The 14449-nt window shown below is 52.8% G+C and overlaps 1 protein-coding gene across 4 annotated transcripts in view; it reads right to left on the reverse strand.

Annotated features, from left to right (window-relative positions):
* Nucleotides 1-2339: 2339 nt before the first annotated feature.
* CHD5 (chromodomain helicase DNA binding protein 5) overlaps nt 2340-14449 on the reverse strand; it is an 85546-nt gene continuing 73436 nt past the window's right edge. For 3 of the 4 annotated variants that reach the window (XM_030537500.1, XM_030537499.1, XM_030537502.1), the window contains 6 exons: nt 13079-13187; nt 12589-12721; nt 11520-11715; nt 8691-8854; nt 8141-8255; nt 2340-4243 (listed from right to left, as the gene is read on the reverse strand). In XM_030537500.1, the coding sequence (XP_030393360.1) occupies nt 4125-4243; nt 8141-8255; nt 8691-8854; nt 11520-11715; nt 12589-12721; nt 13079-13187 (836 nt within the window). In that variant the 3' untranslated portion in view covers nt 2340-4124. Of the gene's footprint in view, nt 4244-7966; nt 8018-8140; nt 8256-8690; nt 8855-11519; nt 11716-12588; nt 12722-13078; nt 13188-14449 lie in introns of all 4 variants that reach the window. The other variant, XM_030537501.1, reaches the window with a different exon arrangement.

The following is a 14449-nucleotide window of genomic DNA, read 5'->3' on the forward strand; positions in this document are numbered from 1 at the left end:
ACCATCCCATACCAGCGCCTCCCCATGTCCATTGGATCCCTGCCATGGCATTACTGGGGCAATTCATGTGGCTTCCCCTGCTCTCCAATCCCAGCCTAGTGCCACAGGTCGCCAAGTGGTTCCTGTGGCTGCAGGTTTTGAGGAAGACTTGATGTCCCCGAAGGGGAAGCAGCCATAACCCCTCTCAGCACTGCGGCTGCAGAAAGAGCTCAGCTCGCATGCCCCTCTGCACCCAGCTACTGTCCAGGACCTGTCAATAATTCAGCTCCTTCAGCCTGCAACCCAGGTGATCCATTGTCTCAGAGCCGACCGTAGGGTGCCTGTAGTTCTGCTAACGCGCTTTTCAGAAACCACCTGTGTGCTGAGCCTTTGGCAGAAGGGAATGTCAGCAACTCTCAGCCTTTCACGTTCTCACGAAGGGGAGGGAAAACCTGAGCCTGTGCATGGACCCACCCAGAGCAGGCTGGCTGTCTCGTGGAGGCGGAAACTCCTCCTGCCGTACTGACAGAGATGAAAGGGCAGGTGGAACATTGTCCTTTGGTGGTCAGCAGCCCTGCTCTTACTGTACTGAGTGTGTCAGACCTACCTGAATATGCGTTCGTGGCACGGCTTGGTAACCTACTGCCGTTTCAAGTGACTCATGGGGGCTGAAGACCACCCCCCGAGCTGCCTACAGCCCTTCCGTGCCCATTTCCACTCTGCTGCAGAGGCTGTAAGAATAAAAATAATGGGGAAACGTTTTTGTTGACTCCTTTTTTTAAAGGATTTATTAAAATACAGAAAACAAAAACAGATACACACAGAGTACAAAGTAAATGTGATTTGTGTTGGCTACAGCTGCCAGAAAGGCTCCTACAAAAGGTCAGCACAGTTCATTGAGTATCACAAAATAACAAACCAAGAATCATGAAGTAGCTTTAAATGCTTCTGGTTTTCCCTAATCTATTTCCCCAAATCTTCACTGCCTTAGTCTGTATGTCATTGGAGCTTTCACAGCTTGCTCAGAATTGTTGCCTAATCATGTCTGTGGCAGACAGTATTGTTGGGAGGAGTTAATACTGGCCCCAGTGTCCAGGCATCAGCACCTTTCCCTGGTACAGTTACTGGGAGGAGTCTACTTCGTAGTAGCAAAAAGCAGGTTAAAAAGCCTAGTGGCGTGAGTAGGCTGGGGGGGAGGGGATTTTTAGCTAGTTTAGCATAACCAGCCGTGAGAGCCTTTTAAAACTCTAATCTCATTTGGACCTGGGGAGCGGGGAGGTGATGGGCAGTCGGGGGGGGGGGGTGAATGGAAATGGTTCAAACACAGCTTAGTGCCAAGTAATCTTACCCCAAACAAAACCAAACCAAACACTGCTACAGGAACTCTAGCCATTCAGGAGGGAACCATCACAAACAAATTTTGGACAGAAGAACACACTGGTAGCTCTGTAAACATCAGAGATATGAACTATGAGCGTTGCTAATTTCCCCTCCATTAGAAGCCTTTGCACTCATTAAAAATCTTCTTGCCACAAAATAGAGAGGCAGGTCACAGTGCATTGGCTGCTTCTGCACTAGACTGGGGCCTGCCTGCAGAGACGAGGCTAATGTTTGCAACGCCCTTCAGTGTCTGCTTCCAGCAGCTGGGTCTCAGTGCCCGGCGATTCCAGAATGCATTTCACCCATTAGTGCATGTATCCCCATCTCCAGAGTGCACGCTGCATTCGCCTTCCCTGTGGGGGACACTGGTACCCCTTACAGGCCTGTTCCGGGGCTGCCAGGAGCTGGGCGGGAGCCCTGACAGCCGTTCTTTTTCCTGCATCACATGGGTCAGATTGTGCTGGGGCAGCCAGCCTGCCCTGTGGCGGGAGAGGACAGGGAAAAGCTACTGCTGCAGAGTTAATCCTGGCCCTACTGTTCTCAGGCTCTCCCCATCATGTGCCTTTTACTGTTACAGTGCTGCAGACCGCCACTGTAGTGCCTTTAGCCCAGAGCGAGGAGGCTGAAAGCTGGCACAGTGCAGGGAGATCTGGCTTAGTAACAAACCTAGCCAGCCACAGCCTTTTGCATCGTGTACGCCACTGCTCTCAACAGCAGTGAATGGGCCAGAGGAGACAATTGACAGATGTGCCCAGATTGCCATCCCAGAGGCCAGATGTCTTGCACTGTCCCAGCAATCACTCACCAACACGGACAGCTCCAGGGTTTTTGCCACTCTAAGCGGTGAAAAAAAATAAATAAAAAGCCACAATTGCGATCGGCGGCAGCTCCACCGTGCTGCTTTCTTCTTCGGCGGCAATTCGGTGGCAGGTCCTTCCCTCTGAGAAGGACCAAGGGACTTGCTGCCCCTTCCCCTTGGCCACCCCAAGCACTTGCTTGCTGAGCTGGTGCCTGGAGCCAGCCCTGCTCACCAAGCCAAGCTGGGGTAGGGCTGTGTGTCTGGGAGGCGAATGCTTCCTCTCCCTCTGCTCCAGTTCAACCTCCAGAATCCAGTGAACCATCAAGCCCAGAGCGCGGGTTCCAGCAGGAGCAGAGCTGGATACACAGTGAGGAGGGAATTCAAGGGGGGAAGATGGCGAGGTGCAGCATTTGACTCAGGAGCACTTCCCTGACACGCCTCATTGGCAATCAGCCTCTGTGTCAATGTCACGTGCGGAGAAGAGGCGGCTCTGGGTGGGCGTGGAGTCCCCCGTCCCCCCCCCACAAACCTGAGATAACAGCTTGTGCATGGGGGCAGTGGTGGAGAGGCAACACCACAGCCATCCCTGAGACCTCTGCACTGGTTCGTGCATGGCCACACACCAGTGCTTGCCTGGCACGCAGTGGGCTCCTCGGGTGGCTTTCATCACACAAGCCGCTGCTGGTCACCACAGGCGTGTGCTGTGAAAGGCAGATTAAAGTGGGCAAAATGGCTCCCTAAAGAGGTGGTGACAGCAAAGCTGCTATCTAACACTCTTCTCTTGGGTGCTAGCCGGGGAGCAAGCAAGGCAGACGGGCTGCCCTTTTATTCGCTCGCCTGGTAAGAAGGAAGCCCTCACCCCTGTGGCTCAGTAAATGGATCAGCAGACCCTAGGCCTCAGCTAATATAAAAACAAAGACTGCACTGTCAGCAACTCAGCGCTCACCTGACTGGGAGAGAGGCTGCTTGGGGCGTCCAGTGACCTGGCGCCCCGCAGCCTGCAGGGCAGCCCAGAGGCAGAGACCTGCTCACCAAACCCCACACACAAACAAACTCCTGTTTATACCAACAAGCCCCAGTTCCCCGCGCTGCATGTTACCTGTGAAGCCAGGAGGCCACACTCTGGGCCACGCAGGAAGGTCCCAGGAGGCTGTTCACCTAGCATGTTTTCTTTTCTGCTCCACCAGTGTCGATGGAGGTAACTACAGCACCCGCACTCTAGCTCACGTCATCCTAACGCACCCAGGGCTTTGCCCCCTGAATCCCATGCGGTCTGCTAGCCCAGCTAGACCTGTGTATTAGCTCAGCAAACTGCCATCCATCAGCACAGGCCAGGCAACTGGTGTGTTTGATACAGGCCAGGAGCCGGTGAGCAGTCAGGAAAGAGAAACACACGATCATTTAACCCATTCCCTGCTGGCGAGATCAGTGGACTAGGAGGACATACCAGGCATATCCAGCAGCACAGCAGGTGTGTTCTCCCTTGATGCCTATGGAGAGATGGCAGGACAGCGGGCGCATTCTCCCTGCGCGTACATGGGACATTTGGCAGCAGAACAGCAGCTGAAGGGCTTGACGTGTGCATGCATTTGCTCAAACACAAAACAGACATAAAAATCGAACGAACCTAGGAGGCTACAGAAAAGAATTAAGCCTAGCTCCTAACTGTTACCTTAGGGTAACTGGACTAGAAACAGAGCTTCCAATACGGTCTCCCTTTAAATCTGATACATGTCGATAAAAACAGAGACATAAATACTGTTACTAGATAATCCCTTCAGAATTCGGCCAACATTGTCAAGACAAACTCTTCAAGTCTTCATTAAGAAAGTGCAAAAAATGTACAAGGAAATGAAATCCCCTTCTAAGAAGTTCTTGAAATGGGCTGGGGGTGGCGGTTTGTTTTGAAGAACACTTTAAATGTGAGCAAGGCAGCCCCTGACCCCAACACCCACTGGGCTGAGAGTTAGTCTTCAATGCAGATGATGTCACCGAGCTTCCCCTTGTGTTCCAAGGCTGCACCATCTTTCAGTGACTCTGCTACTTTTTTATCGGGGTGGCTGGAGGGCGGCCCATTGGGTGTTGCTGCAAGAACAAAAGCGAATGCGTTACAGGCCACCTGGTTCCCATTCCCCTCCCTGTCGTGTTGGCTAGGACGTGCACAGAAACGCAGTGCAAAGTGATGGCAAAGCGGGCGTGACTGACCCCAAGGAGCAGAGAAGGCAGGGCCACTTGCCAACCTAAAGGAAACATTCTTAGAAGCAAGCACACCAGCTGCATTCCCCTAGCCCAGCACCCGCGTGCACACACGTCTGTGTTCTGTTCACATATAAGCACCACCCGCTAGCAAGGCAAATGCAACATTTACACAATAAGGTGCTTATGGCCCAGTGCACACAGCTCCACTGCTCACTCCAGCTCACGGCTAGGAATGCTAGAAGCATGCTGGCTTGTCAAAACTGCCATCAATGGCCCTGAGCAGGCAGCTGGCCCGGCCAAGGGGAGAGAGGCACATTTTGAACTCTCAGCCATCTCAAGCAGGAGCTGAATAGTCAAACTGTAGCGCTCGATAAAAGGTGAGCCTGTGAGCAGGAACGAACACAATGGTGAAGGCTCGGAGGGAATGGCCCCTGGGGACGGCAATCGTCAGGACTCGGTCTGGACAACTGAGAAGAACAAACCGCTCTCAGAAATAGCCTGATTTAGCACCTTCACAAGTAGCAGCTGTTCTGGAGAGTCCTTTCCATCCCTGAAGCTGCTTTGCTCCCTGCATGTGGCCTTAAATTGCAGCACGGGCAGTTTAGGGTGGACATTAGGAAAAACTTCCTAACTGGAAGTTAAGCACTGGAATAAGTTGCCTAGGGAGATTGTGAGAGGTTTTTAAGAGCCGGTTAGACAGACACCTGTCAGAGATGGTCTAGATAATACTTAGACCTGCCTGGAGTGCAGGGGACTGGACTAGACAACCTCTCGAAGTTCCTTCCAATCCTTTGATTCTATGTCTCACACACTGACCACAGAGGGCCATACCGCCCACCACTGAAACCCAGCCACTTGTGGGGGCAGAACATCCAGTGCTGTGTCCATGGGCAGGATGGGCAAGGGTGGTTGCAAAGGAAGACGCTCTCCATAGGCAGTTCTCACATGACATATTATGTCATTAGATGAGCCACTGTTAAGAAATGTAACCTTAAAGGATCTAGTAGTGTAGGGAACCATTTCTGGGGGAGTGGAGCTCATCAACTGGAAAGTGCTTCCAGGCGACACTGGCAGCCTTTGGCTAGCAGGGGCATTGCTGATGGATAATTTCTGGGTCTCATCGTCAGGAACCAGTCACTATGTGTTGAGTTTCATTCTATTTTCATATAAAGTTATGATGCCTGGCCAGGCTTGGCCACGTGGCCAGGGAGCTCTGCCCTGCCACTGGATACTTTACAGGAGCTCATTTCCTGGGTCTAGGAGGAAACTGCAAAACAAAGACATTGAAAATGGCCTCAGCCACCTGTGAGGCCCATCCCATTGTGTATGGAATGGGAGCTGTGTGCAGAGAAAAGGTGACGCATGCTGCTAACTCTTGATTTGGACCAGGATCAGGCTCATGGTCAGGAATCAAGTAGGATAATCCAAAGCTGTCCCAGGCAGTCCCTGAAGCAGTGCCTCAGAGAGCGCTGAAGAATGGCCTCACAGATAAGACCCAGCAGCGCTCTGAGAGGGGGCTAGCCTCCCAGCACCTTTGGGTGTGTGTGCCCAGCCGTGAAAAGCGAGCCGCTCAGCCCAGGTAGACAGACTCACCCTAGCGCCATCTGGGCTAATGCACTAACAGAAGCAGTGTGGACATTGCCGCTGGGGCAGCAGCTAGGTCTGAACTCAGGTGGCGAGCCTGATCTGCACTGTCTACACCGCTGTTTTACGTGCACTAGCATAAGTCAGGCTCCCAGCCATATCCTCGGAGTGCTGCCTGGCTTCCAGCCCACCCGCAGTGACACAGAACGCTGCAGGGAGGAGGACAGGAGAGGAAACGTACTCGAATGATCCTTGCAAAGCGTGAATTATCCTGGCTAAAGACTGCTTGCTGACTGACGATTCCTATTGTCATCTGACATGACCGCACCAAGCGACAGGCTGAATCCTCTGGGGCAGTAAGTGTTTTCCCAGAGCTTGGGTTATTTGCTGAAGACTCCTTTGCATTTCAGTTGAGATCTAAGGTGAGTTCAACGCCACCATGGTAAAACTGCAAGGCAGAAATGGATGGCAGAGCCTCCTGTGTTGCTGTGACTGGTGTGTTCGTTAATGCACTAATTAGTAGCTCAGAAACGACACAAACCAAGGGAGAGGGAGGAAAATGTAAATAGATGCAGGGCCCTGAAAAAAGAAGACTGGCTGTACGGCATGTCTCACTGACAGACCCTCTGCACTGAGAGCTCACATCATGGTGTTGAGCTTCTCCAATATCTGTGCAATGCCAACCTCATCAATTCAGCACTGACTGAACTCAGAGTAAAACTTGGGATGGATTCTCTGGGAGCTGGCTCTCCTTTAGGCTTTCCAAAGTCCTGACCTGGAATTTGGAAGGGATGACACCAGACAGGTTCCATGCAAAAGTACACATGATATTTCTACATAAATACGTTCTCAAGGCAACATGGCACATCAGTCTAGGAACTTCCTTTCTTCAGAAGCAGAAGGGAATGTGAGGTTTGATTTGAGGAAATATCATGAGAACAGGGAAAACTATTCTATGCAAAGAGAACAAAATACAGAGATTCCAGAAACCAAAAGATGTCAATTCCCAGTGTAGTGAATTCACTAGCTGCTAGCCTAGCCATGACCTAGCATCACAAGCATGAGCATAACTACGCCTACAAGAAGAACAGGACATTTCCCTAGACATGTTATCAAAAAAACAACAAGCAACCAAAATGGTGAGTCTGAAATGAGCCCCCTCAGGGCTGGCTCCGGCTTTTTTGCTGCCCCAAGCGATTGGCGGCTGCTTTCCTTCTTCGGCGGCAATTCGGTGGCCAGTCCTTCCCTCCGCGAGGGACTGAGAGACCTGCCGCCAAATTGCTGCCGAAGACCCAGATGTGCCACCCCCTTCCATGGGCCACCCCAAGCACCAGCTTGCTGCACTGGTGCCTGGAGCCCAAGGCTCTTGCAAACATTCTCCGTACCGACTTAGAACTGCAGGGGAGTTTGATGTTCATTATCCTTACAGAGCTGGAGCTAGCTATTTCGTAACGTGCGCCACTAGCAATAAGGCCTGTGCCCTAGGAGCTCTGTTACTTTGTGAATGGTGCTGATAGAAAGGCTGCTCCCCTGTCTGACGCCATCAAACTAAAGAGCTTCGCTAAACACACAGGCACCACTGCTCGCTGGCATTAGTGGATGCAAGGACGTGGGACGGCTGGTCAGAACCCAAGAGTGGATCCATCATTTCACTCCAGCATCTCCTCAGCAACTGTACCAATTACAGCTGCTCTCTGAGGACCACCCCCGGAGCTGACTGTGCCTGGAGCAATGACCTGCCCAGCAGCACATGTGCCTTTGTGAACCCTGTGCTTTTACCACGAGGCCATATAACACTTCGTATGTGCTGCTGCAGCAGCATGACTAGGGGCCGTGTCAAAGAGGCAGCCGGGCTACTGCCATTCAAGGAGACAACACGAACTAGACGCTCCTGAACATTCTGGATTTATTAACTCCTTCCACCTTGTGATTTGCTGACACTCAGAGTGAATCATGTTACTAGGCAGCGCCTGAGAGATGGGACAATACGATACGTTTAGCAGATAGTAATAAGCATGGCCTTACCTCAGGTGGGAATAAGAACTGCAGAGGAAAATCTTGGAAACGGCTAAATATCTATTGATAAGAGAGAAAACATCTTGCTTGCCCAGTGGTCTTTGGCTTTGCTTGTGGCCCACTGAACTTTGCCACTTTAATTTCTGCAGTTAGAGAAAGAGGCTGCGAGAAATCTCAACCTACCGGTCACGTAAGGTCCCAGCGGCATCTGACTGTAGTTGACAATCCCACCTGGTCCAGGACCTCGGAAGTTTGGCCCAAAGTTGTTGTTATAGAGCTGGGAGGACCCAAAGGAGCCCTGGAGAAACAGGAGAAAATAACAGCTATGCTGATCCCCAGATAACCAGCCTGCTCTCTCTGCATGATGCACACTGGAGTCACCGGGACATGTCCCAGCCTAACTACTTCACTTCTGCTCAGACAAAATGCCCCGGAGTCTCCAAAGAGAGCTTTGCGCAGACACCACTGTGCTGGCCGTGGGAGACCTGGGAAGAGGAGGAGCTGTTTGGCCTACATAAGGAGCGCAGGACACGGCCCACGGAAGTTAGAGATGGAAAGGGCCTGTTAGGTCAATGTAGCCATCCTCTGCCGATTAACTCCCTAACACTGCACCATACTGAGATGCTTTCCAAGGGACTCTCCATGCAGATCACCAGACTGAACAACTGCGCTAGCATAAGCCAGATTGCCCAAGCTGCCCAGGCCCCCGTGCTTATTTTCAGCTCTCTCTGACCTGCTGGACTGTGGGGTCCCCTCCTCGGTTAGTGAGACGACTCAGTATGCTCCGTTCCGACATCTGCAGGCGAGCGGCGACTGGTGGTATCCTGGACAGCATGGACGGCAAGCGGGTCACATCCGCCTTCATGTCACTCAGCAGCTCCTCGAGCTGGTTCAGAACTGCAACACAGACATACCGATTACACCCAGTGTAGCTAAGAAATCTGGTCTCCCACGCTGAGCGAGGGATCCTGGGGGGAGCAGAAGGGACTAACTGATTCCAGTGAGGTTACGTCGGGGGTGAAAATACGGTGACATGTCTTGGACCCTGGAGGAGAGGAGACACGGGAGCTGTACAGGGAAAGCTGGTGGGGTTCAGAGATCAGTTTGCAGAGAGGGACACAGATTTGAAGTTTGAGTGGGCATATGGCGGCGTTGTTCTCCACACATGCCAAATGCCTGCACCTCCTTCGCCGCACACTGCTGTGCTGAAAGGAAGTGATTTCCACACGCTTTGTGCCCTCCTAATTGCACCCCGAACCATCTCCCTCAATCTCAGCTAATGTCAGAATCCCCCAAGCTCTGGGCCTCTCTAACTGCTCCAGAGCAGCACCTGCCTGAAGCCATGTGCAGCAGCAGTTCTGTAAACCATGTGCCCATCTACTTCTACAAACTGCCCCCTCCGAGCCCAAGGGAGAGCAGCTCTCTCATCAGCCACCCGCCTTCCTGCCTGGCTCTCCAGATACGGCAGCAAACAGGTATTTGCATATCTGGGAGCTGCTGCCAGCCTAGTTCATTTTCTGCCCATACTTGGCTACTTGTATTTTTCTTGTGTCCTTGTAAATGGCAGAACTTTTCCACCGTTTTCCCATCCACAGCTCAGATCCGTGTCCCCCATCGAAGTGCTGATTTGCTCCCGTGGGATGTTATGGTAATGGCCCTTGGCTGGGATCTGAAGATTATGACAGTAAGGGTCCTGGATAGCTAACTGCTGCTCAGAGCCCCCTGTGTTGTGTCTGGCAAACAAGCTACATTCTGCCCTCTCTGCTCTCGCATTCCATCACATTTGCACACCAAATTCTGACATGGACTGTGTCAGTCTCTGGCTGGGCACCCCTATGTAGCACCAGGGAGCAGCACTTGCTCCGTCCTTTGCCCCTGCACACTCCTCACCAGTCTCCAGTGGTCCTAGCTACGGCAGAATTAGCTGCAGTTTATGCAAGTGACTATTTCTGCATTGACAGCTCATGAATCAGCAGAGCTGCTGAGCTGTTATCACCCAGAGCTGCCTGCATCAGGCTGGCAGGATCCATGGCCCTGCCAAGGGATGAAAGACTCTTACACTGACCCACCCTGTTAGCAGGAGCTAATGCCCTGCTCAGAGCTGCTGGGTAAACATGCCTTGTTAACTCCACCAGAGTCCTGGGTGAGACTCTCCCACCAGAGGGAACACGGGGAAGAGACAGGGAGACCCTGCAGGAAGATCCAGACTTGGGGAGAAGACGCATGTTCTGTTCCTGGGGGATGGTTTGGAACAGGAAGGGAACATCCCCTGCTTTTACGGTCACTTCTGGACTGCCTGGGCCAGTATCCCTGAACACTTTAACCCCATCCTGTAATGGTTCAGGGGAGGTAAGATCCTGTCCTCGGGCCGTCAGGAAAACGAAGGGAGGATTTGGGGGTGGAAGTCCCGCAGAGTTTTTTGCCATTGCTTTAACCATGTACCTCCAGAGAAGCAAGTGTCCCCATGGGCACTGCTGCCAGAAGACACTGGTCCTCAGAGCCCCCGGATTGCAAGCCGTTGCTGATTTTTGGAACAATCCAGGTTGCTGGTGGTTGGTTCCAAACTCAGTCTCCGTCAGACTGACTCATCCAGGCCTGGGTCTGTTCATCTCTGTTAACTCTGGGCTTCAGTCCTGACCAGCCACGCATGGAATTTTCTCTCCTGAGCGCGTGCACATTTGTGAGCAGGTGAAAAGCACGTTCCTGGTTACCCTGGCTGGGTGGGGAACTATGAAAATACCCTCACAACACCCTGTGCTAGGCAGGATCTGCTCCAAATCAATGCACCAGATTCAAACGGGGCACCGGGTGCTGCTCTTACAGCCCCAAGGCAGGGGCTGCCTGTGGCTGGTTAACAAGCCGTGCGAGTAAATGCCTCTTTACCTGCCAATAGGAACGGCTGCAAAGCTACACTCAGGTTCAGGATGGTGACCTCAACCACACACACAGTGCGGCCACTGTGATCTTCTGAGAGGTGCCTCTGTGCCAGGGCACCTCTGTATGGACACAGGCTGAGAACGCCTCACTTCTCTGCTATTCTCCGTCTCCCTAGGCTTAGGGGTGCAATGCAATCCCTGGGGTTGCCAGGGGGATACGCAACCAGGACTCCCCGGACACCACCACCTGGCGAGCAGTCCCTCATTAGGGGGTTGTTGCTGAGCGTCACAAGCAGGACTCATTTCAGGTCTATGTCATGTCTTTTCTGCCCTGGGAAGACGATCTCCCCTTGGCAACCTTGGAGCCAAGAGAATCGACCCACCGCACACTGACATTTCCCCTCTGCTCCTGCCCTGGACGCCCTCACAAATGGCTACAGTCCCTGTGGTCAAAGGTCAGAGGGACATGGCCAGCTCCAGGCCAGGGGAACATTGTGAGACAGAAACACCAGCCAATCACTTCCTCCCAGTCGGATTTATTGTCTCTCTGTCCCATGCCAGGACCACTCCCCCTGCAAGTCAGCTGGGAATGCCGCAGCCCCAGAGAGCCCGTGCAGCTGGCACACCTCTCGGCCTTGGCTAGTGAGGCAACAAGGGAGGGAGCAGACTAGACAGCGGCAACAAACCTTTGTGCAGGACAGCGTTGGCAGGCTTGTTCCCAGCCAGGGACTCTTTGGAGAGATGCTGGTGGCTTTCGGCAAGGCACTCCACTTCAGCCAGACGGGCGTTCAGTGCCATGGCCGGGTGACTGGGGTCCTGGCTCATGTTGAGATATGCGGCCCTTCGCAGCTGCTCCTCTATCACCAGGGCCTGCTCCAGCAACTGAGACACAACCAGAGAAGAGTCAGGGCTGGATCCTTGGCGGGGATAAATCGGCGCTGCGCTGGCTATGCTGATTCACTCCAGCCAACGCTCCAGCCCTCTGACTGCCCCACTTGTCTGACATGGGGAGGGACCAGCAGCCACTGAGGGGGGAGCAGACTTTCCCCTCCCCCTTAGGCTTTTCCATCTCACCAAAGTGGAGGCTGAGGGGTCAGTCTGGGGGCTTAGCCAATCCTCAGACGCTGCTGTGGCTCAGACGGAGGGGCGGTTAGTGCCAGCTGCTCTGACTGGTGGCATAGACACCTGGCCACTAAGAATCAGATGGAGACCCCTTGACTCACCGCGCAGAGGCCAGCCCGTGGCAAGCGGATGGCAACAGCTTTAACTCACTTCCACCTGGGCTACAGAGCAGGGATCTGGTAGGCGGCCCCGTTAGACGCTGAACATCAGAGGACAGTTGATTTATACCCATGGAAGTTCACGCAAAGCCACAGCAGTTCCTTTTGCTGAGCTCAGTAAGAGCTGAGTGAGTGGGGACGATGCTCAGCTCCCAAAACCAGCCCAGGGGAACCCACTCCATGGGCCCGATACCTGACAAGAGGCCCGTGGCCTAGGTAAGCTGCTAGGCAAGAGTCTCATTGCAGTGGTTCATTGCCACTCCATCCAGGATAAGCAGCACGTGGGGTCAGGGGCTGTCTGCAGCCCATTCCCTATGAATCTGTCTGGTGCCACGGGCTCCCTGCTGGACACTTTATGCTCTTTGGCTCTCTTCAGGCTGCCAGACATGCCCACGAGACTGCAGCCCACTCCCCACCCTCGGGCACAGCTCCACTTGCCCTCCTCAAGTGAGGGGCACCTTCCCTCCAGGCTCACCTTGAACCGGCGGGCGAGGAACTTGTTCTTCATCTCCAGGTAGTTCCCCTTGTGTATCTCCGACTTGAACGGCTCATTCAGAATCACGTAGCGTGGGTCGTTCTGGATGTCCTGCCAGCGGGCATAGCCGTGGCTGGGTGCAGGGAGGGTGTTAAGGGAAAAGACCAGATCCCCAACTGCAATCTCGTTGGGTAGCCTGGGGAGTTTGCTTAGTGACACCCAGCTCTCATCATCTTCAAAGCACAGCACTAAGTAACCAGCACAGCACTCCGACTGTCGTCCCTGGGTGCCAACGACTCAGGGCAGTTAAACAACCTGCCCAACACTAGAGAGGGAGCTGGTGTCAGAGTCAAGACCAGCACTCAGGAGGGGAGTCTCCTCAGATCTCGCTCATGCTGATCACCACCCCCATCACCCCGCGGTGGCCCAGCCTCTCCGGTCACCTCCCTGTCCATAGTGGCAAGGGCTCTCACTACAAGTTCAAAGATACGTAACAATTCCCGCCAGCAGCCAGTAGTCATGTCTCCGGTGCCAGATGTCATAGATCTTGCCTGAGGAGACGGCAGCTCTCTCCTCGTTCTGCCACAACGTGTGCAACTCTGAGAAGGCAAAGCAGAGCCACCTTCAGCCAGCAGCACGAGAGCCTACGTGCTGCTAGAGGGCAAGGCAGGACTGGCCAAGAGACGTATTCATGCCTGCAGCCACTTGACTCAAGCCTTCCATTCCTTTTTAAAAAAAGGGGAAGGTATAGCTCAGTGGTTTGAGCATTGGCCTGCTAAACCGAGGGATGTGAGTTCAGTCCTTGATGGGGCCACTTAGGGATCTGGGGCAAAATCAGTACTTAGTCCTGCTGGTGAAGGCAGGGGGCTGGACTCAATGACCTTTCAGGATCCCTTCCAGTTCTATGAGATAGTATATATGGAGATATACCTATATGTAGCCTTTGACCCATTTCAGTTAATGGCATCGTCAACTGACACCTTAGAACCAAATCACAGGTCTCACAAACACCACATCTTCTACCTTCTTATTCTGAGCAGCTTTGCTCCCTTTAGGAAGGACAGATCACTGGCTATAGAAAGCTGCCAGCTCATTAGCAATGACAGCTATAGATACTTTTAAGTGAGCAAAGAGGAAAGACCCCTTCCCCTAGAAAACTCATGACCCTAGAGCTAGATGACAACAGCTAAAGTTATGTTACTCAGGCATGCCTACAAGCATTCCAAGCCCTGACATGCAGCTGGTGGGCAGTAGATTTAATCACATGGTTGATGGTGCCATCCCTAAGCATTAGGAACAGGCCATGGAGAGAAGAGGGAGGTTCTCTCTCAACCTGGAGAGTGGACTTCATTACCAAAGACAGTCTCTAGTCCAGGGCCCACTTTGGAAAGGGACGCACACGGTGTCCCCTAGAAGCCCAGAGGACTCCACGCTGGCTTAAGGTTTGATGTTAATGATTCCTTCAGTGCCATGGGATGCACAGACTAGGGTTACAGTGGATGCTATGACAACTGTGACATCATAACTTGCACTTGGGGCAGGCCTGAGAGGCTTGTCAAGAAAAAGGAACTGACAGAAAATCCCAGTGATGCTTGGGGCTGACCAGTGATGCAATCACTCCTCGGGACTGGAGCTCTTTTTCAGTATGCAGCTATGGAAAAGGTCAAACTGTTTAGGCTCAAAATGTAGGATGCCTGGTGCCTGTATTAAAAATATGAATCTGAATGGACATGCTGACCTGAATTAACCCAGCGAATGCTTTCAGTGAAAAAAATATTTCAAACATTCCTTTGCAGCATCTGCAACCCCAATATAACGAAGGTCAGAAAATGAAAGGGAGTATAAAGAGAACATCAACCTG

This window comes from Gopherus evgoodei, chromosome 18 (assembly GCF_007399415.2).
Source record: "Gopherus evgoodei ecotype Sinaloan lineage chromosome 18, rGopEvg1_v1.p, whole genome shotgun sequence".
In the NCBI taxonomy this organism is placed as follows: domain Eukaryota; kingdom Metazoa; phylum Chordata; order Testudines; family Testudinidae; genus Gopherus; species Gopherus evgoodei.